Source organism: Varroa destructor, unplaced genomic scaffold, assembly GCF_002443255.2.
Source record: "Varroa destructor unplaced genomic scaffold, Vdes_3.0 BEIS01000002.1, whole genome shotgun sequence".
In the NCBI taxonomy this organism is placed as follows: domain Eukaryota; kingdom Metazoa; phylum Arthropoda; class Arachnida; order Mesostigmata; family Varroidae; genus Varroa; species Varroa destructor.
In genome coordinates this window covers 48,895,397-48,922,368 of record NW_019211455.1, presented here as the reverse complement: position 1 = coordinate 48,922,368, position 26,972 = coordinate 48,895,397, and the positions used below count along the sequence as shown (strand labels likewise).

At 40.2% G+C, this 26,972-nt stretch overlaps 4 protein-coding genes across 8 annotated transcripts in view; 2 read left to right on the top strand and 2 right to left on the bottom strand.

Annotated features, from left to right (window-relative positions):
* The window catches only part of LOC111245063 (uncharacterized), a 104,118-nt gene extending 98,162 nt beyond the window's left edge, over positions 1-5,956 (bottom strand). Inside the window, exon 1 of the mRNA XM_022792860.2 lies at positions 4,964-5,956. Coding sequence (XP_022648595.1) covers positions 4,964-5,381 — 418 coding nt within the window. The 5' untranslated portion in view covers positions 5,382-5,956. The remainder of the gene's footprint in view (positions 1-4,963) is intronic.
* Positions 5,957-6,341: 385 nt separating this feature from the next.
* On the top strand, positions 6,342-7,709 carry LOC147757932 (uncharacterized). Its single transcript, XM_022794351.2, has 3 exons — positions 6,342-6,685; positions 7,093-7,295; positions 7,433-7,709. The coding sequence occupies exons 1-3, from the start codon at positions 6,475-6,477 to the stop codon at positions 7,556-7,558; spliced, it is 540 nt and encodes a 179-aa protein (XP_022650086.1). The 5' UTR covers positions 6,342-6,474; the 3' UTR covers positions 7,559-7,709.
* A 146-nt stretch (positions 7,710-7,855) lies between these two features.
* On the top strand, positions 7,856-16,607 carry Dlc90F (dynein light chain 90F). Its single transcript, XM_022794353.2, has 5 exons — positions 7,856-8,202; positions 10,193-10,228; positions 13,565-13,688; positions 14,939-15,016; positions 15,595-16,607. The coding sequence occupies exons 1-5, from the start codon at positions 8,179-8,181 to the stop codon at positions 15,663-15,665; spliced, it is 333 nt and encodes a 110-aa protein (XP_022650088.1). The 5' UTR covers positions 7,856-8,178; the 3' UTR covers positions 15,666-16,607.
* On the bottom strand, positions 16,524-26,943 carry LOC111245685 (general transcription factor 3C polypeptide 1). Of its 5 annotated transcripts, none has more exons than XM_022794342.2 (11): positions 26,795-26,943; positions 25,751-26,140; positions 25,102-25,182; positions 24,595-24,750; positions 24,066-24,132; positions 23,654-23,754; positions 23,362-23,493; positions 22,979-23,112; positions 22,088-22,326; positions 21,683-21,939; positions 16,524-21,368 (listed from the first exon to the last, which is right to left on the bottom strand). In XM_022794342.2, exons 2-11 carry the CDS (start codon positions 25,901-25,903, stop codon positions 17,256-17,258), a joined length of 5,433 nt encoding a protein of 1,810 aa, XP_022650077.1. In that variant the 5' UTR covers positions 25,904-26,140; positions 26,795-26,943; the 3' UTR covers positions 16,524-17,255. The 5 variants fall into 5 exon arrangements, with proteins under 5 accessions (XP_022650077.1, XP_022650076.1, XP_022650078.1 ...); XM_022794341.2 differs by lacking the exon at positions 26,795-26,943 and adding an exon at positions 26,612-26,750; XM_022794343.2 differs by lacking the exon at positions 26,795-26,943 and adding an exon at positions 26,495-26,575.
* Between the last annotated feature and the right edge of the window lie 29 nt (positions 26,944-26,972).

Sequence of the window (26,972 nt, the reverse complement as noted above, 5' to 3'; positions counted from 1 at the left end):
GGGTCACATCATTTTGAATAGGATGCATAGGTTTTTTTACCCATCGTTGCTACCTCTTCTCTATTCCAATTAGTCGAATGAAGTTACTATCTGCTGTTACTGCAATTTACGTTTAACGATCTATCATAGTAACAGCATTAATCGACAAACAAAACAATATAGAAATAGAACGTTTTTGCACTATCGAAACTCCTTACAAATTTCATGTGTGAACTGCGTACTCCTGCCCGACGCGACAATAAAAGAAAGGGAAGAGAGAGAGGAACAAAGAAAGGGCGTGTGTATTCTAGTTGAAAAACAAAAGCAGCAAATCAAACAGGCCTATTGAGAAATAGGCATAAAAGGCCGTCGAGAAAGACACAGCCGTTACCATTATCCGTCCAACAGCTAATTCAGTAGGCAACTCACCAGCTGATTGGCTTTAGCCCTAGTAAAGTCAGGTGATGGCCTTACCTTGTTATGTTCTGGCTGCTAACTAACTTCACTCTCTCCGGCATTTGCCAACACCAGCTCAACGTTGCCGCAAACAAGCTGGTACTCGTAAATAAATACATACTATCTCCTGCGGCTTTCCTCCCGTGTATTGCTAAGGTTGACCATTAGACGAAAATGGTATTTTACGAAGACCAGGATCATTCAGCTAAGTTATTATAGTATGTCGAATACGCCGACTACGGACCAAAGGATGCGGGAAGTCTCGTTCGTACGCAGACGAGACCTGACCCCCCGATGGTCAGAAGCCAACTTGTCTCTTACAGCTGGCAGACATCAACGAAGTCACGACGGATTTTACATCGTCATAGCCACGAACCGTTGGCGGCCATTAAAGCGGAGGAACTGCAACCGACGCCTATTTAGTCAGACATCAGAAGCCCCAGCAACGTCGGCACCAATGAGCGAAATTACTAGCTTTACTGATAATAATGTGATTTCATGATACTTTTGTACGTAAGTAGATTACGGCCGTTTAATGGTTACTCACTCCGTTTTAATGATAATGTCTATCATGATTGAATAATAATATTGTGCGCATAGGAACTGCGTAATGGAAAACTATTTTTTCGTCGAAGCTTCACCTCCGCCAAGTTGTCATGAAACATATTATATATAACAAATTTTTTCTCTGTTCAATAATATTTTGATAGAGTCCGTCCTAGATGAGAAGTCATACCTTCAGTGACTCCCTTTCCTTGTACACTTCATGGCAGATTTACTATTGTCTTGTAAGAACTAGAAATCCATTTTGTTCGTAAACAGGAGAAAAACTCAGATTGATTTTGAAATCAAAGTTGCCTTTTAATTGTCATAAATACTTGCTTCATTAGAAAATTGTCTTCCCTAGAAACTTTCAAAAATCACAATTACTCTTTGGTCCAAGTAAGGACCAATTTCTACCAGCTCTCTTTACGCACAAATTATTACGATGAGGCCTTTTTGCAATAGCACCATTGATTCCGCTGAATGATCGAATGTCACGTTCCGTGTATATAATTATCGTATGCAATCACTTGCGCTAAACCATGTCACTGTCGTTAAATAGCTACGAATATATCCTTACACCTTTCTTAAGGTCAGCGTGAATTATAGCTACCGCTTCATTAGGCACCTTAAAACCTGCTAATTGGGCTCAGTCTTGAAAGATACTTATTACTGTCATCGTACATATAACGAAGAGGGACAATATAGCGATCCCCCCGAATTTCCGGCTCATTCTGTATTATCTCCTCGACTTTTCATTGCTCCTAAAGATGTTTCGCGTTATCATTGTCGGACTAAAATTCTGTCGAGACACGGTTACTTGCTAATTATAGCCCTGCATCTCACTAATACAATCTAGCCTCTCAGCAAAATCTGCTGTCTGCTATCATTTTAGCAGATTAGTAGCAACCCATTAAGACCTCAAACATAGCTTCCACTGCTTGTACTTAAACACATCCACCTCTAATGGGGTACCCACTTTATGTCGTTGCTTTTTACGGCTACGTTCAGCATTGATAACACCCGATTTTGGTTGTTTCGTCTCCCTCCGACCTGACCCAATCGTCATTAGCTGTCATACCATTCAAAGCATGGCAGCTTATCAGAAACATGTACTTGTCCGACAAACGGACTGACTTAAGCGAGGGGAAGCACACAGACATTAGCGAGATGGCTAGGTTTGCGTCTCGCTAAATACACTGAGTCAAATACCGTACATCTCAGGATCCGACAATCATTAGGGTTCCACAATCTCGTTGCGATTCCTTTAGTTGCTAGTGCTAATACAATAGCTGCGATGAATGTAGCCGTCGTTGTTTTTGCTACCCCTTGGATGAAATCGTAGACGTTTTTGCGGGCGTCGATCTCTTCCTCGGGACATTTGTCTTTTTCCGGCGGAAAATTTTCATTAAAATTCCCATGATGCGTTTTCCTAGTTGCCGCCGTTGTTCTTCGTATTTCTGCACCGATCGTGAGTTCTTCATCCGCAGAGGATTGATTGTAAACCCATTCGACCTTTTGTCTATGATTGAAATCACCCATGTATATGTCAAGCGGAACGAACAGAGTCAGGCCACTGCTGCCTCTATCGGTAACTATGTCGAATACTGCCATCATAAATTTGTGTACAGCATCAATTACATACAGAGAACATTCAACGTAGCGTTTACGAACCGATAGTTGAGGTCACCTAACGAGGGGCTTGCTAACTGAATGAACGACATTCATTCATTTTCACATTGAGTTACAAAAAAAGAAGATCACCACTGAGATATGGTCATTTCGTTCAACGTATAATGCATTACATTATCTTCAATCTATTGCTTAATAAAAATGAAGACACCCCGAGAGATTTCGTAGATATATATATAATATCAGCCGAGCATATTATCGCTTAATCACCTAAAGGACCTCGTGGAATTAATTTACCTCAGTCTCAGTATAGTTTTCTTTGCCGGCTACGGCCTAACAATTTAAATTGATCATGACTACATCGATCTATCGCATGTCCCTCGCAAATATCAAAGCACGCAGTTAGTTTAGAAGCCACCGTGGCACCGAATGTGTTGGTATCGCTTATATAGCGGGTCTGTTAGTCGGGATGGGCCGGTCGTTTCGATTCTATTCTACTTCTCTATTTTTAGGCAGCCGTTGGACAACGTAACTTAATCACTTAGTAGTTTGTCCCTTACGATTTGTTCATGTGTTATTTGCCCTCCGCCGAGAATAACGCTTACTGATACTGGTTACGCCATAAGGCGATCATCGATGCATCGTGCGATGCGCGAGTGTCATAACGTTACGCTATGGCTGTGGTTAAATATTGCGACATGATGGTTCACAAAAAGCCATTGAAATAAAAGGGCAGAGGTCGATCGATACCAAACCACTTAGGGGTGTATAAGTATAGTGCATGTAATTACTACTAAGTCCCGTAGTGATCTTTTAATGCGCGCAAACATCTTGTATTAAACCGAATCTTCGTATGCCTCTTAAATTCGTTCGATAACTTAATAGAGAATTTAATTCTACATTTATAATATATAACTTTATGATTCAGTCCGTATTGGAAGACAATACAAATTCAACCGGTCATCAGCCCACGACTCAGCTAGATTGAAATAACTTTTATAAAATTGAGAACTACAAAATATAAATCCTTTAACAGAAGCAATCAAACAGGTCGAAAAATACAGATATCAATCTGCAATTAGTGGGCTGGTACACAATACCCTCTCATGAGTCTGTCGTAAAATCTATTGAGGTTTGCAGGCGCTGACTGACTTGTAAAGATAGAATTAGTGACATTTCAGAAACTACTGATCAAATCTTCTTCAGGCAGGAATGGAAAAGGTTTCGAAGCGTATTACAAGAAATGCGCGTAGGAGTTGGCGTACCTCGGCCGAACATCGGCTTCATTTTTCTTTAGATGTTATTAGCAACCTAACATTTTTCGATTTCAGCCCATAATCCGCACAGGATTGGGTTAAGCGAAGAGACCAATTTATACCCCGACATGAAATTAAGGTCGTGCTTAACTTTCCCATTGAAAGCCGGCAATGCTGTAGTTCCAGATCTGTGATTTTCATATAAAAATTAAGTTGTTTTACCGAATTTTCCGATAAAGCCATAGTAACAAAGGTTGCATCGAGCGAATTTAGCCAGACATATAGCCGAAGAAATGTCCCGTTCAAAGGGAAACGTGGAACTGTCGTGAATACCGCTCGTTTGCATCGTTTAACGAAAGGAAATATATCATGAGCATGACCATACTACCACTAAAAGAGCCATGGATAAGCCTGTGATGTACGCCTTGCTTGGATAAAAATTTCAACCAAAAACACCACTCGTTATGAGTATTTACCTCTGATTCAGATTTAAATAGAGGTGTTGTCACGTGTTCCGACAGCCGCCTATCGAAGCTAGATTATAGCAAGTTGCCATTGCAGACCCATCGATCTTCTCGACAACTAGTGAGCGAATGAATTCAGCAGCAGTGTATTCATCGCGAAGTCCACATCACAACACGTGTGCTTTATTTAATCGCACCACACAACCAGTCACTGAGATTCCTTTTCTTTATATTGAAGATTGAAGGCGTTGAAATTGCCCGTATGTCATAGCTGGGGTAAATAAGGCTTATGCTTTGAGCGTAGAGAGAACGCTATACTTTCAGCTGTATATGTACAAATACGGCGGTAAAAAACAGAGTGGAACTCTCCTCTAGGAAAAGAAACATTCACGGCTGCGTCAAAACATTAAGACCCATTACGAGCTGTAAAATTACTTCTAAAAAACTGCATACATATCCTTCTATGATACTCATCTATATCGACAACCGTACCTCCGTTCAGCAAGCAATGTTTATCAATAGCTTTACATTGGCAATTAAAGACAACTAATGAATAACCTAATCAAAGTTTCATATCGACACAAAATAACCATTTGTATTATTATTTTTCATTTGCTATTTTCGGGGACTCACCTTTATCGCCTTTGGGACCTGGTGGTCCGGGCTCTCCTCTAGGACCGTCGATTCCAATCGCCCCTGGGAAGCCGGGTCTGCCAGGTTCTCCGGGAGGACCTGGAGGCCCAAGTTCGCCCCTATCTCCCTTCAAGCCTCGCTTACCTCGTCGGCCAGAGGGACACGTACAGCCAGTCGGGGTTTCACGTGCGCGTCTCGATAGCGTGACGGCCAACGTATCTAACTTGTTCTGCTCGAGTGAGAAAGAGCCAACGGCGTCGCGTAGTCGGTGCAATTCCATATGCTGCTGGTAGAGTCGAACTATACATCCGACGACGAGCGCGAAATTGACAATTATCGCGAACCACAGCAGCCGCCGAGATCGAGAAGCCGGCGCTGTCAAGGCGGTGTACGCCGCCTGTTTCACAAGGGCGGTCATAACGCGCGAAAGAGTTCGCGCGCTCCCGTTATATACACGATTAGTGCTCCGTTTATGAATAGGACTTCTTGAAGATCGCTTTCTGTCGTTGTTACCGACCGAGCACAATTTCTTGTACCTATCCAAGGGCGTATGTAGTCCTTTGTGTTATGCCGTCATGCAACGAAGAAACAATCTCTCTGGTCAACCAGCACTCACTGGACAGTAAACACGCTTCTAACTCACCTCAGACACTTTTCTCCTGCTTTTCACACACAAGGCACCGCACGTCAAGCTTCTTCTCAAACTTGTCACACTTTACCCGGTTAGGATAATAATGGAAGTTCGCTAGCACAATGGTTTTTTCAGAGCCGCACGATATCACTCTACATATACGCATGCGTATATGCACAACACAGTATCCGAGGAACTAAGGTATGGAGTCGCCTATGTAACAAGATGCATCTGCGGGGTAGCGCCTACATGGTGCACTGGGTGTTTGCCACAAGCACGCCGTTTCGTCCATAGGAAACACTTGGGGTAAGGCTCCCGCCACGGAAGTTCAAACACGACTGGAGTCCGGCTCGCACCGTGTGGAGAGGAGGAAAATTTGTGGGAGAGGGTACGTAATGTCGCGGTGTGGGTAACAATTTGCAGTCGTAATTCTTAACTGAAGAAATACCATCTGATAGAAACTTAGACTTGTGAAAGCAGTTGCTGAAATAAAAACACCTTGAGACTTAATTGAACTTTTACTAAATATAAGAACTTCTACACTCGGTCAGATCTTAGCGTGAGCATCCAACTTAATAGATGGTGTTATATATATTTAAAGCAATTTCCTGTTTATTTAATGGTTTTTTTACTATTATGAAGTTTATACTGACCACAAGGTATGTGAGAAATATTCTATTTGTGTTGCTCGAAAAAACGCGCATAATCAAAACGGTACTAATGCGAGATCTAGATTATCGAGCGGTTCACGATTCGACAGTGGGTAGGAGGAAACAGCTACATTCGATTTTGCTTGTCGTTTATCAGATTTTTCATTACTTTGTTGTGTCCTTTGAGAGATGCGCCAAGGTGTGTGGCATAATTACCGTCTACATACACTATGTTCCAAATCTTTGGCGAGATAAAGGCTCGCCGGACAACTCACGAAGTAATTCGCTTGTTAAGTGCTCCGGAAGTCCAATCAAAACTCGGCGGATATCATACTTCAAAACCGATCGCATCCTCGACTATCGAAGTTGGAATTTCGAAGTCGGTCAACAATGACCAATCGATACCTCACTACTTGAAACCTCAACCTCTTAGAAAACCGGGTATGCCAAGCTTTAATAGAGGTTTCGAAAAAAAGTTATAACAGTTTTAGTAATCATCCCTAGCCTATACCATCAACAAAAGCTAGGTTCATGATGGATTGAATTAAAATATAAATATAAAACTTAGATGGCAAGAACATGGAAATATAAGATATTGGTCTGTCAAATGGCCTTATTGGCTCTGCCGAACATGGCAGACCTCGTTTGAAGTCATGCGTTTGATGGTTGCCTTCTATACCTAGTTGCTGCGTACAGTGATCATTATTCTCACACCCATACAAGCCATTATTATAAGACTATTCTGATTATTTCTGGCTTGAAAGTGAAACAAAATCCGATCGGTAAGATGCGGATTATTACCGTTGGAAAGTAGTGTTAATTAAACCATTTCTTCTTTTTGCGTTAAGGCAGTCGATTAGGTGGAATTAAAAGGGTGGCGCCAAGCGTGAAGGCCGATCCTCCAAAACGAGCACGTACCCCGTTAGCGAGTGATTCACGCTGCTTCGCCGTAATGTACGCGAAGCCTCAGACGAAAAAAAACAAAACCTGGGAGGACGATGGTTATCTCTTTCTCACAAAAAATAATACACTTATCTTACGAAACATGCAGGTTTGTGCCAATTATAGGAAGCTAAATTCATTGAAATACTTAAGCATAGTTCACATACATGATTGTTTACTGACTCAACCACTTCGATGTGAGTTACTCGTCGCTTTATTCTAATTGTGATTTACTCTTGATTTCAGGGAGATGAAGTAACTTCGGGAGCGTTCTTAGCTCAAAATTTGACCAATGGTAGCATTTTCAGCTTGGGGGATAAAATGATCCAGATTCAGGATGAACTTAATGAAATGCTAGAATTTAAACCCTAGCGAAACACATACGAGTCGATATTTTATGTGTAAACAAGTATACGAACGAAGTTGCGCCTTCGTTGTACCGAAGAAGAATGTTGATTCTTCTATGATACGTATCGCCCTGAATTTATAATTAAATGAAGTAAATATATTATGACGAGTTTCACTTGTGTGAGTGTCTTTATTGTTTATTTTAGCAATACATTGAAACAAAGTGAAGGGGAAGATTATTACAGTTGAGTAATAGTAATAATGAGCAAGATGTGCTGGATCAAACAAATCCTTGCAACAATCGGTTTTCCCCGGCGGGCCTCTTGCCCCGCCAATATCGCTCCGCCAACCACCCAATGAATGTGTTAAACTGGTCACTTCTTAGCGCCACCTGATCGTACAGTGAAAACAAACGCGAGGACATCCTGTGAGACATATATGTGCGGTATATTTAGCAGTGACTCAGTTCAATCAGCGAACAGCAGAGCTGGAGTTCAATGTAATCGATGTGACAGTGCGTGATTTGATAGCCGGCCGTCAGGAAGTGAGTTTTCACACTAAGTGTTTGTGTGCACATACTCATTTCTTTCAGCTGTGATCTTCTATGATTACAGTGCCAGCGGCGATCGTAGCAGTTAGCAACGATGGCAGATCTCACTACCTCTGAGGTATGCTCTCGAATTTTATGACTATTTCACTTGTGGAAAAATTTACTCTTGCCAGACATTATTTAGGAGTTCAAATGTGGACTTTCAAACACACCAATGATTTTCTCTTTGGCACAATATAAGCACTGCCATACTAGTCAACTGTTCTCCCTTTTGGGTTGTTCTGGATTTGCTTTTTTCAAGCCCTGGGCGAATCCGTAGCTCATCGCAATATATGTGAAGTTAAATATTATCATATAACACAAGTAATCGAATAGCAGATATATAACAACAGCGGAGTGAATGGATCCAAAAGGCGGCTTAATTTGTACTCCATAAAGCCATACTTTTTAACAAAATAATTCGCAGTACTTGAAATCGTGACTCTCTATAGTGAAAGAAACAGTTAATATTCATGTAGTATAAGTTGCTCGGATAAGTTGGATTCCTATTGCAAAGCCGAAAGTTGTTGGCTTAGACCTCGTAGCACAATCGTAACGTAATTTTATTTCTTCCTAAGTTAAAAATTGTAAATTTATTTAGTACTGGATTGGCACATCGTGATTAAATCAGTTAGTCGAAATAGCGCACTGATTTCTATTAAATGCCTGCAAAAAAACAGATTATTAAAACTATTAGCTTTATTTAGGGGGCCTTTAAAAGTATTTTCGAGAAATTTCATTGCATCTCTAGTTTCACTCCTAGCTAGCGAACCTCAGGTTTTCTAAGCGTGGTACTAGCTATCCATTGATTGACCGCATATACCGCATAACTGTAGCCTAGAGCAATTTTTGGAAAAAACATTTAAAAGGCATACGTTAAACACGATCAATCTTTCTGAGAGATCAGACTGAAGAGTTGACATAAGCCCTTACTCTACCCCGTGCAGTTCGCTTTTTTAATAGTGGACTGCTATAACTGCAGATTTAGAATTAGGTACGGGTCAAATTTTTCTCATCAGTAATACCAATTGAAATGTCGTGGGGATTGTATGCTCATTCTAAAGCTATCTCAGTAGGTTCGTTCCAAGCTAGCAAATAAGCAAGTTCGACACTCAACCTACCACAAGTGGTCGATTTGACCGTTTGAAATTTCTTTTTAGAAGTTCTTGCTTTAAGCATTATCACACCTCCATCGAACTTTACGCCATGAAAAATATATATTTAATTGTAAGAATAACAACTTTTTCGAGATCAGGCATTTTGTCCATGCACGGTGGGGACGGGTATTCAAGGAACATATGCATTTAATGTTAAATTTTAAAAAATGCCCCAAGAAGCAACCATTTCAGGTGGCGAAAAGTTAGCTTATGATTTATAAAGTGGTGTTTCGTTGAACTGAAAGCCGCAGTTAAATAACATTACTCTTTATTGTTATACCACAAACAGGATCAAAAAGATGAAATATAATTCTTAACATATAAAGAAGTTATGCAGTCTTTAAAATAGTACATTAAGGCCCTATCACGAAGCTAAATGTAAGCTAATTTTACTCTTGATAGTTTTTTTACGTCTTTGACAGGATTCATAATCGGTTAAGTTTTGTAAGCCAGGTGCTTCGCCAATCAGTCTTTCAGACTTTGTGGCGGCAGACTGTGATGCGCCTGCACGGGCGTAACTGCTCCGTCCAGAAAAGTTAAGATTTTGTACTAGTTTGGCAAATTTGGTAGTGACATTCGGTCTCCAGTGCAAGTTCAATCCCACTAAACATCTATAAATCAAATTTGCAGCTCAGCAACCGGACTTTCTGTGGGCCGGTTCGTCACATTATATTAAAGCTCTAATCCGCTCATTCTCATGATCTTATTAAATTGTAATTAACTTGAACGGCTCATTTCTGTGGTTACCATTTTCGTCAACAACATAATGATCACCAGTATTCTCACTTGCTTTACGAGAACTATTATGTCGAACAGACAGGATTAAATGATGCTTCAGACGTAGCAAACGTATACATTACACTATAGTAAATAAGAAGACGATAATACACATTTTTTTGTATTTGATTACAGTTTGTGGTCGATGAAGTCAGCACGATGATCCGAGAGGTAGGCATCTTTTTGTCGACTTAATATCTAAGCGTTGTATTGTGCATACTGAACTACACATACGCATGGCAGGTATGCGAAAGCACTGTGAAGGCTTGGTAGTTAAACAAAAAGTATCTGGTTGTCAGCGGCCCTTATAAGTTACCCTAATTTATCCAAAATTTTTGTACACGGTCTTTTAGTTTTTTATTAGGTGAAATTTCCGATTAAGAATTGACAGCATGCATGTCTGTAGCTGATATAGCATTTGTAAGTTGGATAATTTCTTCTGGAGTTTCTGGAATCCGCCGCGCTATAACCCAGAAGATTTCGGATCATCCTAAGTTGTTAACAACTCCTAAAAGGCTAAAAGCATGGTCGTCAAGCAGACTTGGTGGGAATGTTTACTAAGCCTGTGTATATACGCTCTGATCTCTAATTATTTGAGCCCTCGCAAAATGTTGGATTTACCTATTATATCACACTGTTTGTACGTGTTTCTTTAAGGGCTAAACTGCACCACATTATCTCTTCGGGTAAAACGTTTGGCAACATATTAAGTATAACTACAATTGAATCTTCAGTATTGTGGAAGCTTCAACACAAGACTGGTCCAATATTATCAAGCTGTACATTTCCTCAACAGGGTATCGATTTTTCGTCATCGGAAAAAAAACAGCTGTAATAATAATAGCAATAATAGTGAAGAGAGTAATCAAACAGCAATATCGTTGCACAAGCAAAGATTTCGCCAGTGAGAGAACTAAATTTTTTGTCATACCTGTGGGTCGGTTATTAGACCACCCATATTATGACATTCACGTCTCTGGCAAGAGCTGGGTATGGGAACGTGTGACTCCTATGAGCCACCTTTTAGGTATCCGATAAATAGGTCTTCGTGCAGCTAAGTTTATCGTGTTTCTGTTCCGTTTATATAAACATCAAACATCAAGTTACTTCCATGTATATGTCGTGTGCTATTTAAACACAAGCGAAACAAGTCAACACGCAATAGTACGTGCGCCAATGAAACGCGCCTCGGTTTCATCTCGCTATCCTCAACCGCAGCTAAAACCCGAAACAGATTTGGGCGCGAACTGCCTTGTGGGGGGGGGGGGCTATTATTTGAATGACTTGATACACTGATATGCACGAATCTGGGTCGCGATCTAGGATAATAACAGACACGGAAGCAATTGCACCAGTATATATATTGCATGCAAACTGCGAAATCGAATGCGTCATGACAGTATGATAGTAGTGGGCTCTTGAATGGTGATCCCCCACACTGAGTAGAGTTCTCTTGATTAATGATTTCCCCATCGAATCACTTTCTTAGCCGGATCAATAACGAGAACTGTAGAGCATTGTGAGAAACGGATATGTATGATTTCGTCAACGTTATAGTGAAGCTGTTTGTATTGTTCCAATAATCAGTGTGCCCGCTACTTTTTCTTGCACAAATCTGGTTCATTTATTATTTTATTCATTCAACTTTAATCATAAGTTATTTCCACACGAACATACGTTTTTCGCGACACCACTTTTCCCCAATGCGGTAAGTCTCTAACCGATAGGCAGAAATGTCATGAAGAAGCCATTCGTCTCTATGAAATCAATGTTTCGGCAACCAATGCATTCAAAGTTAATCAAGCAGTTTCAAGATACAGCATTTTTATAATGTCAGGCTTCTCAATTAAAAACTCGAGGTGTTCATTAAATACGTTTCGACTTCAGAACCTAAGTGTGACTTACAGTTGATGTGATCTCTTTCCCCCACGTTACCAAAATGTTTATCTTTCAAAAGTATATGCATTTATATTTACATAGGTAGGCATTTATGCCATCTACTAATTTACCAGCATAATATTCAAGATAATTGTCCAGCAGTTGAAGCTCACGGCATTTCTAAAGTGTTAATTCTGCCCTTTTGCATGTACCACATCTGTCAGAAATAGGTGTGTTATGATTGCAAAAATCGGGAGAACGATCATGGCTCGACAAGTTAGCGTCAGTATACAAACTAGTAGCCGTGTTTCAGTCAGCAGCGGTTCAGTCATAGAGCACATTGGATAAAACACAAAACCAGTTAGTAGTAAATGTTATGCGTTTAGGTCAGTATGTTGGTAGACATCTTGTACCGTTCTATGATTATGCGGGTGTGACACAAATGTATACAAGTCAGTTGTAATGGGTCATTTTATTATTCGAAAAAACTTTCGAAACGAACGATTACACCAACGCAGCGGCTCAGACAATTGCATTGTTCTATTTATGAAGCAGGAAGCTACTTCTTCGACACCCATTACAAGATGCATGCTATAACTGCTTGTTATGTACGTCGGATTTTATCTATGTGTTGAGTATACTCCATTTTGTTTTACGTAATTGAATTAGACATTAGTTCAGTTAAATTCTCATGCGAGCGTAGGTACGTCACAGAACAGCGGCGGTCTAGAACAGCTTCTTCTATTCCGGTAATCTCTATTATCAACAGTGAATAAGCATATCACTTTAATTGAAGCAAATAAATCAATTCATATAATAATTATATTCAGTTCGGAGCAAATAATTAAACGAACAAATCAGGAATTGAAAATGAATGAGAAACAACAGCAGTCACAAAAACCTGTCGGACGGCTTCACTTCTCATCAGTTACGATCTTGTTTTCGGCTTGTAAACCTTAAGGTCATTGACGTCTTGTCTTAATGCATACTCCAATTTTCGGATTGTGCTAATCCAATCTCCAGTGACATCTACTATGGCTCCATACTTAGTCAATGTCCGAAAACCTTGACAACTTGCAAAAGGGCCATCCTCAACAAACGCCTACATCCAGAACCAAATAGCTCAGACGAATCGCCACGTGAGTGCTCTAGGCGCATTGAATATTGGAATCCGCCTGCCGAACTCATCTTAGCTTAAATCGGATCAAAAGACGCTCTTGTTGTTGTGCCAGCCTTAGACTCTTATGGCATTAGCGTACCGGCGCTAATAGTACGCTTTACTAGTACCAAGAACGACCCACGACGGCTAGACATGCGACACGACATTTTGTCAAACAAGGCATTGTAATGACCAGTGAACAGGCACAGTTCATTCTTTTTTCAAGCAGGAACGGAAATGAGGCATACATTTGCTCTCAGTATTGGATTTGATAGGTTTGATGAGATAAAAATCTTAGCCAGAAGGGTCTATAAACATAATTTCACGCTGGGCTAAAGATTATATCGTAGACATTACTGTTCAGTTTATCTATTTTAATATCAGTATATCGGAGGTATGAGCATATGTTTGAAAATTAGGCTTAACCTTTTACGTTTAGCATAGTTACTTCGAAAATTTCTTCGTTTCAGGCTGTGGAAAAAATCATTGGTGGAAATATTTACCAGGTATCAAAAGTTCCCCAGTGGACCAATACAACAGTTGAGCACATCCTTTCACAGCTCACTAAACAGAATAAGAACCTCAAATATGTTGGTAAGTATGTTACATGTATTCACTTGTTTATTTTTTATATGATCATAAATTTCGCTCAAAATACTAAATCGTAACGATGGCGTTATTATGTTAATTATCTTAGCAAGTTCGTTCTAACTATGGTACGTTAATGACAGGTTCGCGCAACATACTTAATTATTAAGTTCCTGCAACTTTAGAATATTACTATTATTATTATATTATTTCTATTATATATGCTATAATAATGATAGAAGAATTGAAAGTATGCGGCCAAGAATGTTCACCAAAAGAGACGCCGACGTCCATCTATATCCACTGGGGGATGGCTACCATAAATAAACGACTAAATTAGTCGCGAAATCTTTATGCAGTACATTCCATTCAGTTTGAATAGTATATGAAAACTTTTACTGTTCTAAAAGACCGGCCCTAATCCGAACGGCGGTTTGCACCGGGGTGCTCTATATGGATACGCAATAATCAGTAGACTTTCTGATAGTGATCGCCAACCGGGCCTCGTAATCCTCTGCTGAACTTATATTTAGCTGTAAGAATTCACCAGAACCATTCGCTGGTGTCCGACATGAAAACATTCTCATGATGATGATGGTGGATGTTATTGTTCTTTTATCTTTGCAAACATTAACGCTGACGACAGCGTGAAGCCTCTCCTACACTCAGCGGTTGGTGAATGGCGCTTTAAACGTGCACAAATTTCGCACACCAAAAGTTCTACTTACTTTCACAGTGGTCTTCTTACTAGAAAAAAAAAAGAAATTCGTCTTATAATTAGCTAATTGTTATAGTTTGTTCTTGTCGTGGCCATCTAGAAAAAAAGACAATGTATATACCGGATGCATCGGCATAATGATTGGATCGATGTAGCGATAAATTGTCACCTCTAGTTGAGTAAACTGTTACATGAAAATTACATCTACTGCGGCCATTTCACAGATAGACGTGAATTCTGGAATTAGTCGACTACAAAAGACGTATTATTAACGTGCGTAGTCATGACTTTGTGATGATAGCCTGTAGGTGTACCACTAAAATGATCTAATCAATAATTTATCATCTAGTAATGTTTCAGTTGTTAGAGATTTTAGACAGGTACGCGTCAATAATTCTATTGAGATTCTGACTTAGCTTTAGCCAGTCCTATATTCGGTGTCACTGAATAAATAGATTGTCGATTTCCTGCTTATGTAAATTAGTAGTCATTTGTGATCGCTAATGGGGTTTATTGTATTCTGCTGGTATCGTTTCAGTTAGCTGTGTGATCATGCAGAAAAATGGGGCAGGCCTTCATACAGCAAGCTCCTGTTACTGGGATAACACCACAGACGGTGCGCGCAAAACACTACTGAACTTGTTTTATCCCCTCTCGACAGAAGAGTACATACGTACAAAATAGTGCATGCGTACTGCCTTTGGCGCATAATTGTTGTGTATCTCGATTGTTCAATGTAACCGCCGCGTTCACGGCAGAAATTAAGCAATTTCTGGAAGAAAATTAAGTTGATAGCGCAGTTTCATACAAAAATCTTTTTCTAATTAAAACTGGAACACAAAAGATTATATGTTTACATATATCAAATTTATCCCTTCATAATGTGCAGTATTCAATTACTAAATAGACAATTTACGCTTACATATAGGAGAAACTAGTGAACTCTTGTTAGACATACAGGAGTACATAAATCAATAAGAGAAGCATAAGATTACACTGTTAAATAAAAGTAGTTTAATACTATCAGTTTTCCTTACATGTTTTATAGGTTAACTGTTTCAAAGATATTTGGTTTAAAATTTTCTAAATGCTTTTAACATGTTGCCTCCAACCTCGGGTGGTCGACGTATTCGCATGCGTAATGTTCGTAACCAAGTTCGATGCTTTCGGCTTTCTTCGCTGTCATGATTACAGGTAGTTGCACCGTTAGATGGGAGAATAAGACGATGTACTGCATCGTGTCCGTGTTCGGACTAGCTTTCTGAACGCGAGTCGCTGAATCGGCTTTCCAATCTCGTCACATCCCCTTGGTGATAAACAAAAAATAATGCAAAATAGTCTCAAATAGCGCATCACGGATGATACGATGAGTGGTCTGAACTAGTTGGTCGACTATCGAACACAATATGAAGAGTCGACTCGTTAACAATAGCCATTCTAGAAACAACGATATCAACATGTTGTAAAGTTCATTATTTGCGATGGATTCTGTACTCAACCGAATACTTTCTGGTCACCTCGCTGGAGAATTATATTGATGTAGGTTCTGCAATTTATTTGTTGAAGATATTCTCCCTATGCGGATTATGGCGTGCTAATGCTTGTTTTTTTTGGGGTGTAGGCGAAAGAATCAACAAAACAAGACGTCCATGTCAAAATAGAATAACAAGTTTTCGTTCTCAGAGTATAGAAATCTGTCGCCGCCGTTGGCTGTTAGGGGTCTTTTTCCTGGCACAGCAATTCCAAGTTTGTATGGCCGCGTAAACACGTGCTGACCAAGCTAATTTCAACCAAGGTTCTGTGTCATTTTCGAATAAAGACTGAATGGAGGTAAAATTTGTTATTGCAGAATAAGAAAGTAATACAGATATGATATTGAAAAACAATAGCTCTGTAGTTTTTCGAACAAAAGCAGAATACTCTATCCTGCTGGCAATACCAAAAAGCACATGCAAAAAGAAAAAAATATGTTAAATTACATCATGTATGTACAAAATGACCCAAAGTGAGTTAAAAGTCACGGAGATAGCAAATAATATGGACGTAGGAAAGAAACACTTAAATGCATACGTCAAAACCTGTGGCTAATAATCGTATAATAATAATGAATTATGAAAACGGTATATGTTCAAAAGGTACCGATGTCGTCATTGTTTATTCTTGAATAAATCGCTACTAGTATGCACTGATTGGATTAGATAATTAAATTCTAATTTATTGTGACAGTAGTATAGAACAACACACAATTCGGTGTACAAAATGACATTTGTAAGTAGCCTTTTGGTATTTAAGTAAGAAAAATCAGTATGCCTGGAGGCCTAAATAGGCAACGAACCTTGTCTTGTAATTGTAAGAAATCTACGAATTTTGTCATTGCATTGTTTCGAGATAATAAATCGAATTTTATCAAGCAATACCAAGAAAATTCAAGCCAACGATCACTTTCTCTATAAAAAAAAAGTTTAACCCAGGCGTAGTATAGGAAACTGCACCGTTCTATGTGTATCTGCGTGGGTATTTTCCTATTAAGCGTACATAATAAACAAACAAACCGATAAAAACGGGCATGTAACTTTATGTGGAGCTGGTTTCCATTTATATAATACCATCTTACATACTGCTTATCTAAACTCTTATTAGCAGCTCATAAAAATTTTGGTTGAATGGCGTATAGATTTTTACTGGAAAATACAATTTTATTACATTGTCAACAACAAAATGTTCATCGTTGCTTTTGTCCGTACAAACACAAACAACTACAGCTACTGGGATATTGGCCTTACGTCTATCCTACATATGATTATACATATTAATTTTATGGCAGTTAGTTTCCGGTAGAACATCTTCGATCACATTCAATATCCTGGCAGGTCAGATCTCTGCTGCAAACTGGTAGAAAAGAAGGCATTCAGTCGAAGGGCACCATCTTCCGTTGTTTCGTAAAATACAATATCGTCGGGGCTTTCTGAATCCTCCGTTACACCGCTCGAGATTACTGGAGCACTGAATAGCGTAACTGGGCCCGGAGGAGGCATCCCTAGAAAAAACCTTTTTATACACTCTAGTCGAACGAGAATGTCAAGCAGATCGAGTACATGAACGCTCGGTTCCATAACAGCGCGAAATTTAGTCTGTACCGCTTCTTCGGTTGAGCCAGGGTTCTCGACCACAAATGAGAACACAGCTAAAAGCATCTTAGCAAAGATTGGAACATTCAAAGTACCATCAGGTCGTTTCCACATACGCGGTATAAATAGTAGGGGCTTACAGTTCTCAAGTTGAGCCGAAAGACACTTCATTTTTCGCCTCCGCTGACGATGTTTCGTTTCTCGCACTGCTGCTGAGGCAGACTGCTGCGATGTGTTAGGCTGATTCAGTGCCTGTTCATTATTATCTCGTTCAATATTGCCAGCAGTCATTGGCTGATCAACATGATGTGACATGGTTTCTTGGCTGTTCGCAGTGCGAGCACATTCATCGGCGACACTGGTGACCTCGGCACACTCTGAGCTGTGATTAGGACGCGATCGCTTTCGTGGCCTCTCCATCACGTCATCCATCGCGTCCGTGACTCGTTTACGCATCTCCTTGCTCATCCGATAGCTCTTAATTAGCCATGGACTCGAGTGCTGGAACGCAACGAAGCGCTTCTGATTAACGCCTACTTGTAACAGAACTTTGATGTTACATAGCGTTGCTAGAATAGCTTCAAGGTAGCTTATCCGTCCACCCTGGATAATCCACAGCTGTTGAAGGCTTAGTCCGACTTCTTTCGATGCAACAACCAATCGGTACGAAGCACTGGCAAACGCGCCGTCACTTTGCTGGTGTTTTTTTGAAGCAAATTCCTTCTGAATGGTTGTCTCAGCCTCTTCTGTACTCGCCGGTGGGTCATAGTACGCCTTCAGCCTACGAATCGCCTCGGAATGCTGATCGTTCTTCAGCATTTCACCGCCTTTAATCTTGTGTGCGTAACAACCAAAACTAAGATCCGCACTGTCTTTGAGCTTAGCTTGCAGGGGCAATGGATGAAGACGTATACTTTCATCGTAGCGTACATCATCGCTTGGATCCATCATGCTTTCATGAATTGCCGCAAGTCGGCTGCTGCTCGGCATAGTCTTCGGATTGGCTTTGCCGCTGGCCGTCTTACGAACAAATTCTATGGGGCTGCCCTTCGCCAAGTCAAAATAGGCATCCGCTTGGCCTCCAAGCACCATGTTAGCAAAAAGCATCATTACTGCAGGGGTCGGATTGGCGTCAGATGTTGACATTTCGCGTACGTGACGCACAATTTGCATCTGTTGCGCCATGATATTGACCACCTCGTCATTGTAACGAAGCTTTACCAGGTGATGCCACTTACAACTGAGGCTATACGGCAGAGCAGGTAGGTGTAAAACAGTTTTTGCTTTGTAATTTTTTGTCTTCTTTCGAGCAATCATCTGGCTATTGCACAGACCCTTAAAAACGAAGCGGATTAACGGATCAGGATACCGCTCGTAAATAGTATACAAAAGGTATGACCAATTGGTCTTCCCGTCTAGAGCGAAGCTAGCTATGAGCACAGTTGCGACGGTCACCTGATGAACATCAACGCTATTGAGTGGCTCACGGTAGCGAAACGTCGCCAATGACTCTTCCAATTCGTCAACTTCGAGATCTTCCGACTCTTCCAGATTTAGTTGAGGTGAACACTTGATACCTTCACGGGAAAGAAGGTTCCGCGCGATCTCGACAGCCTCGAGGAAGTACTGGTGTTTTAGCTCTGCTTTTGAGGTTTCCTGCATCTTCTCAACGAGCTGCATAATCTGCGGCTCGCTAATGATATTGAATCGCATAGCTCTCGAAGCAGCCATTTTTTCCGGATACCTCTGTAAAAGATTGGCCCTGCGCAAAGCAGCAAACTTTGTTTTGTCGCTACACGTATCAGGAAACATTGTCTGAAGCAGGTCGCGTACTTTACTTGCAGGAATGACAAGCCGACCATGCTCCGGATAGACTACCGAGCTGAGCGTTTTAACAAGTAGGAGGATGTAATCGTGTTCAGCTCGCCAGCGAACTCTTCGTAAATTCTTCATATTCTTTAGCGCCTCAACATCTTTCAAATCTAAATCCACAGCTCGACGGCCATCGCGTTTGTAAACGCGTTTGTTCCGAATGATAAATTCCCTCTTGCGAGCTACTGGTTTCTTCTTTGGAACTGGCATAACCCTGGGTATGACTGCCACTGCCGAATTATTAGTGGAAAGGTTCATCATCATGTCAGTTCGCTTTTTGGTAATTTTGCGAAATTGTTGCTCGATTACCTTAAGCTGTGAAGTGACTGTTTCCATATTTTCTTTTATCTTCGATGGTCCGTGACGCACTCCAGACCAATTAGATCTCCTGTGCGCAAATAAGCCTGAGTCAAATCCACAGGCGCCCTGATGATCGCCTGGAGGTAAACTGCCCACATCCTCATAGTCAAAATCGTATTTTCGGGCTGCTTGAATCAGCTCAGGTTTCATGCCGGCAAAATACGTAACATAGGTCTTCGCCGCGAGTTTACTGTACATGCCTAACGACGTCCGCAATGAGATGTCTTCAATCCGTGCCCAAAACGCGAAGATGTCCTCTTCCGTCTGAAGATCGTAACTTTCAGTAACGAAATCTGTCTCTTCGAGATTGGTGCGCATAAATCCGGTGTAGCCACTTGTGTCGACAATTGTTATGCGTCGATTAAGAAAGAACCAAATCTGGTCCTTTTCTTTATGTTTCTGGGGGCCAAACTTGCCAAGGCCCATATGACTCAATGTTGTTGCTTGATCATGAAGTTGGTACAACCACCGGCGATTGAACAGCAGTAGGTCGCGCATCTCGTCAGGCAGGTTGCTTAATAAGTAGTGCTGTTTTACTGGATGACCAAGAAACTCTTCGATTTGCGGTACCTCGAAGACCACACTGCACAACTGTACAAATAACGAAAGCGGACAGAGAAGCCAAGCATCACCTAACACACACCAACCCGGCACTCGGTCACCGCCCAGTGGTGGAATAAACATCTTCCATGAAACGTCCTCTTGATATCGGACTGGTTGCTGTGGCGGATTATCGCTAATGTTCGAATCTACTTTGTCGACCCGCTCTCCGTCGTAGTTGTACAGCATATAATGCAGGAACTGATACATAATCTTGGCTCGACGGAATTTTGGCTTGTAGCCATACTTTTTCGCCATTGCAGGATTAATTGGTGGGTATACCTTGCCTCCTTGATTAGTGAAGAGGTCGGGACCGCGCCGCTTGTACACGTGAGTCGGTTTTGTACTCTCTGCTAACTGCCATTGCTCGATACATTTACGGACTTGCTCATGATTTCCGTCCACATCGGCCGCACAAATCATCATGAGCTCCTTAGAGCCTTTACTTGTACCGAGATTACAGACGACCGTATTGATGTAACCCGTCTCATCAAGTTTTTGAAGGATTCTATCAAGACTGTGTCTGCAAAGTCTGTCCTTCATACCGGCTTCCTGTTCTTCACGACGTAACTGTCGAAGCAGTCGTGGCGGATGCGGAATTACCTTGAGTTCACGAGTCAATTCAACAATGCGCACCGCCCGAGCAAGCGTCCGTTGAGTGGCAAACCGGTCGTTAATATTTGCTGCTCCTTCTGCCGCCTTTGCAGGTGAAGCGTGGCTTAACCCAGAATCCCCTACTTGTTTTTTGTCATCGCCAGGTGCTGGTAATGCGAGCATAGTTGCAGGACGTGGGAGAGGCGGCATTCGAGGTCCCTGCGTTATTTCGTCGGCATATACATTGCTTACGTAGATGGTCACTTGTTGGCGACCTATGGCGATACAGTGATGGCTGACGGAGCCTTCTTTGGTCAGTGACTTAACGAGATTCCGAATAAATAGACGAGGCATAGCAAGTCGAATCGCGAGCTGAGCCATCGTCAGTCCCGACGCTCCAGCCTCTTCGATTGCCTGTAACGCATCCACAATAGCGATAACGTCGTCACGAGCTTTCACATTAAAGACATAAAATTTACACAATTAAAGACATAGACTTAGAATGTCCTAACGAAATAACCTCTAACGTGGAGCTTCTTGTATTTTTTCCTATTTGTCGTAAACGTTTTTCATTGGTTAGAACAGCCGCTCTCTGACATGCACTAAGATGTCAAGGCTGAACAACGTAAAGTCACAAACCGATCATTATGTGTTCTGCCTTTGTATCTCTATAGTAATCACGCTCAAACATATTCGCATAACAATAGTTTAGCAGATTTCAAACACACCCTATATGCTGACTGAAGAATAGTGTAGTTATAAGGCGCTTTGGACCCGTCGTAGATGCGAGAAATTTGCGAGAACAACGCCCGTTGGCTACCTTCGAGATCAGTATCTCCTTCAAGATCATCCACATGCGCATCCTCGTCGCCCCGGCTTGCGTCGAGATCATCCTCCTTTGAGCATCCAGCTTCCTGTTGTTCAACATATGCGTCATAAGCAGCCTTATTCAGCTGCATGACTCGGGCCATTCGAACCTGCTGAGCTGGCAACGGTCAGAGAGAGTGAGGAAAGATGTATTACTGAACTTTCTTCTTTTTCTTTTTAATATAAGGTTTACTGGAAAGCTATTAGAATGCTATAAGATAAGGTGGAGTTTACATGGATTGAGAAGTTTTGAAAAGATTACTTACATTTTGTCTGGCATTCAGTAGGGCTTGCATCCGGCTGATATTCCTTCCAAGTGATGGTTTTCATTTCGAATAGCTCCTTATGCGTCCCCCGAATAACTTTTTTGAACACATAGCCTTGCATATTCACAAGCTCAGTACGCAAAATTGACAATAGTTCCCGATGTAATGGTTTCTGAAGGAGGTATTGCGCGGCGTCGTGGATTGCTCTGTCTTGAGGAGACTCAATTCGTCGGAAGAACCTTTTAACATCGAATATGTAGGGAAATACCAAAAACCAAGCTTAATATCTAATAATAATAATAATATATAACGCAGAATTATCAAAGGTAACTTTAACAGAAGTTAAAGTTTTGAAATAGATCTTTCTTTGTTTACTATCACCTCCGTCAGGTGCCATTATGTAAAATATAGCTTGTGGAACAGACGTTATTATATATATACGCCACGATATATTCGCAGCACCGTGCCTAAGCAACAGTGCAATCTATAAGTCTTTAATCTAAAAAAATTAGGTTTCAAGGATTGCTACAGAGCTCTAGCGTTGTTTGAGCCTTCTATCGATGGTGCAACGAAGACTCCTTTTAATACACAATACCAATATGTACGCTCATCAAACAAACATTTCCATGACTTTTATAGAACATAGGAAAACAACCTACCTTAAATAGTAGCCGCACAAGAACTCTGTTTCTGTTCTGTTTTGGTGTACGGAGTTTCAGAGTTATTCAATAAAATAAAAAAAACGCCCCCTAAATATTGTATGTGAGTACCTTGTATTTCAATCCTTATGTTTGGTTAACAAGTTCATACCAAGCATATTATTTATAAATACGTTTATTTATTCAAATAAGTATCTATTTTCAAATTTTATTATAGTGAATTATTGCGCACCTCCGTAAGTGCATCAGGTTACCACTTTGCTGCTTTCCTGGTAGAGAAATGCGAATTCCTTGCCAAACTACTACTCCCGAAGTACCAAGCTTTTTTTTGTAGTAGAAAATTGCGCCAGCAGTCTCGTTAAATGCCTAGATTACAGCCAGAACAATTCGAGCATAATAGTATTACTAATTGTAAATTAACTACAGAGCTATTGCGGTTCGCTTGTGTTCTACGGAGACGGAACTGAATGCTACGTTGTTTAAATTATGCGACGTAATGCCTAGATCATCTCACCGTAACTGACATTGACGATTTAGAGGTTTCCGATTTATCCTAAGAAAAAAGATACATAAACTACAAAACTATTAGACTCCATTGAAAAAAGTAGCATTCACCTTGATCAGACCGCTGGGCCCTGGTGTAATTTCTCCATTATATCGAGACCTCCCCACACGTTCGAGAATGCAATACATAACGTCGGTCATCGAAGGAATCTCTTCCAAACGACAGGAGGAGCCGCACAGCGTCTGCAAGATTTTAACAAGAAATCTATTATTAATGTCGAAGTCGCACCAGATTTATTATTTTCATTATTAAAAACATTATTATAATAGTACTATAATTTTTTTCTGATGATTTAATCTACATAACTAATAACGCTTGATAAAGATACAACTAAATACTCACCTTTGATCGAGTTTGCTGGTTGGCGACCAAAACGTGATTTCTGCCCATAATGCTTTCTGCATACTCGAAATTTTGCATACCTTCAACCTCACGAAGCTCATCTAAGTAACAGCGTGATAAAAACATGTAAGATTTATGAAGTTATTTAAGAAGACTAAATGTCTTCTAAAAAGTTAATCAACTATATCATACCATGGCGATTCATATAGGCAACTCGAATAACATGAAATCGATTTCGAATAAAGGTATGCATTCCTTAAAAATTCTAAATTCGACGTATTTATAAAGAACGCATGAAAAGATAATTGAGAATTACATTTGTACATGCAGCATCATTTTGCATACATATTGCTAGGTGTAACAAATTATGCAGAAGTATGATTAAATTCCCGTTTACAGAATCGAATATTACCTGTGACGTCTGTTCGGGTATAGAATGTTGCACAACTGCCCATTACAGATCGACCTATTTTCAGCACCTGCAAATGAGAAAATATATTTTCAGGTTTTTAAACAAGAGGAAATAAATTGTTTTCGATAAATAAATTCCCTTGAAAAGTTTGGGAATCATAACGCGCTAAATATAGACAACAACCGAATAATTTGTTTATTCAACGTGGTCAAACTCGTGGTGTGCTATAACTATAATCGAAACCTAAGGAGCCTACAAAGAATACTGCCTACAAGGTGGACATTGTATCCTTGCTATTGTAGAAGAATGTACTATGATTTCGACACTTTTGCTATAATTGTCTAGGGGCTTTGCGTAAAATATCAATTCAAATAATGTAACAGATTCGAAAAATTATAGATGTTTTATTGTACAGTTATAGATCTCGGCTTTAATTATCATTGGCTTGTTTCCAACAGCTAATCTGGAAGATACATTATCAGCGGCTTATGAAATGAGTTCTTCTTTAAAACATTTCGAATCTCCTAACCTCGACTGGATAGACGTCATGCGTGTGTACGTTGTAGTTCGCCTTCGTCAGGTGGCAACAGTCGTCCATATATTCGGGACTATGCCGATCAAAAATGAAGACATCGCGACGATCCTCAGGTAACCGAAACAGCTGGAGCCGATTATCAAACAAAATCTATAAAATCATTTTAAAGAGAAAGGAAGATGAGAACTTTAAAACTAAATAGGTAGGTCAATTGGGTAAAAATAAAAACTAGTTGTTCAACCTTCTGATTCGATCTCATTCGATCGATGAACTGATTTCGACTACTAGTAATTCAGTGATTGCTAGGGCAGTGACCGCGCACGCAGCTGCAGATACAACATTTTCATTTTCGCTTGAAACTGACTACTTTTCCTACACATTTTCACTGTTAATCATCCGTGGAGTAGAGACTCACGTAATCAAAGGCTTAATCAACTTAATTTAATTTTTGTAACAAAAGTTATAGATTCGATCGGAGCAATATACAGCATCAATAAGTACCTTTGACCAGATAAATTGTTTGAATTGGGCATCTAGCTCACATTTCTCCCCTGAATGCCGATATCGGTCCTCCATGCGAAGCTGTAAGAATAAAACAGATTCAAATACGGTGATTTCATACTTCACATTGAAATTTTGTTAAATGGCGGTGCTATATCAATCTATATCACCACGACCGCGTAAAGTAGTACAGAAATGTGGCCAAAAAGCAATGTCGCAAGCGCATCTGGTATTTTCTTATTACGAAACTAAGCTGTCTCTGCAGAGTTCATAAAGCATAGCGTCGTTATAATCCTAATAAAAAGTTGCCAAAGGGGTACGTCAAACAATTTATGTAGAAATTAGCTAATCTTTCTAATTTTTTTTTAAATAATTCTATCATTATCATAGATTCATTCATAAAAGAAATTCCGAATGTACTTAAATACATGTAATGCTTCTGCTACGCAATTTCTGACCACTATATTAACGTAGAGAATGACAAGTCTTATGATAAAACGCTTAGTATAGCTAAGATTTCAGACCCATATCGTAGTATGTCTAATTAATTGTGTGAAAAAGCTTAATCTCTCTATTATTTCCATTATATAATGCAGTACTCAAATGAATGAATCTCGCGCGAAACCTCAACTTCATGTTGTGCACTCACCCACAATGTCGGCAGTGTAGATCCGTCCAAGCCTTCAAGGGCCACCTCCTCGATGGCATCTTCGAGCACCGTTAACAAATTTACCATTGTGACAGACGGCCTGGTGTTATTATTATGTGATATTATTACACTGCGAATATGTACACGAAACATGTACTACTGTCAATCTATTCATTAATTTAGAGCCTTCATTTTATTATAGACATGGTAGTCACTCAGTTGTTCGGTAGCGACAGGTTCGCCAAGCTCGTGAGTAACTTGTGGACATTTTGAAACAGCCTTAAATGCTTCGGTCGTTAATTGAAGAAATAGAAGATCCTTGTCAAGGCTGCCTTCACGAACATTGGCGAAATCGAATCCCGGCTACTGTTTTTGTTATTCGACGATCACCTGTAACAATGAATGAATCGGTAGGGTTTGCATCTTTGGGCGAGACAACGATGTCCCTTTCCCTCACCATAATACAAAAACAGTGCGAACTTTCACGGCATTTAATAGAGCTTATTATTCGTGCTGACAACTCCTTTTTCTCTTAGGCTTGTTTCCGTGTATCTGTCAAGTTAATTGCTCTGTTGGTGTCTAAAATTTATTTCTCACTTTAAAGATGAGAACGACATAGACTAAAATATAGATTCGGGAGAACTTTACTGCAGCACGCGATGTGTTCATAATGTCAAATCTGAAGTTCCTTTGATTCGTTCAATAGAATCGAAAAAAAAAAATTCTGTTTTATTCTAGTGTTACCATAATAAAAAGCTAATTTTGAAGAGTCACCCTGCAAACGTGGCAGTGTTCCGTTTACGGTCTCACTATCTACAATTTCTAATTTTATTTTGCGCTTTAACTATCCCATACAGTTACCTTTTCTCTCATATGTATCCTATAAACGACAAGCTTCCGGAAACAACCGACGTCTGTACAAGTATTTTCTTCAACGTAAAAAGCCATCAACCATGATCAGGAAAAATGTTACGCTTCATTGACTCTTGTTTGACGATATGCTTACGGATGCCTGTCCGTTTCCTACACATTTTTGTACATTACCACATTAGATGACTACAAATGACGGCTTGTGGCCGCCGTCTGCGCCAACTCAACTACTGGATTCCATGTTATTAGCTTCAAGCCTTTTCTTCACTTATTTCATCATATTGTCCCTGCTAAAAGTGTTTGTCATCTGACTCCTCGTTCCGTTCAACACTGGGCGCGCGCTGCTGTTAAT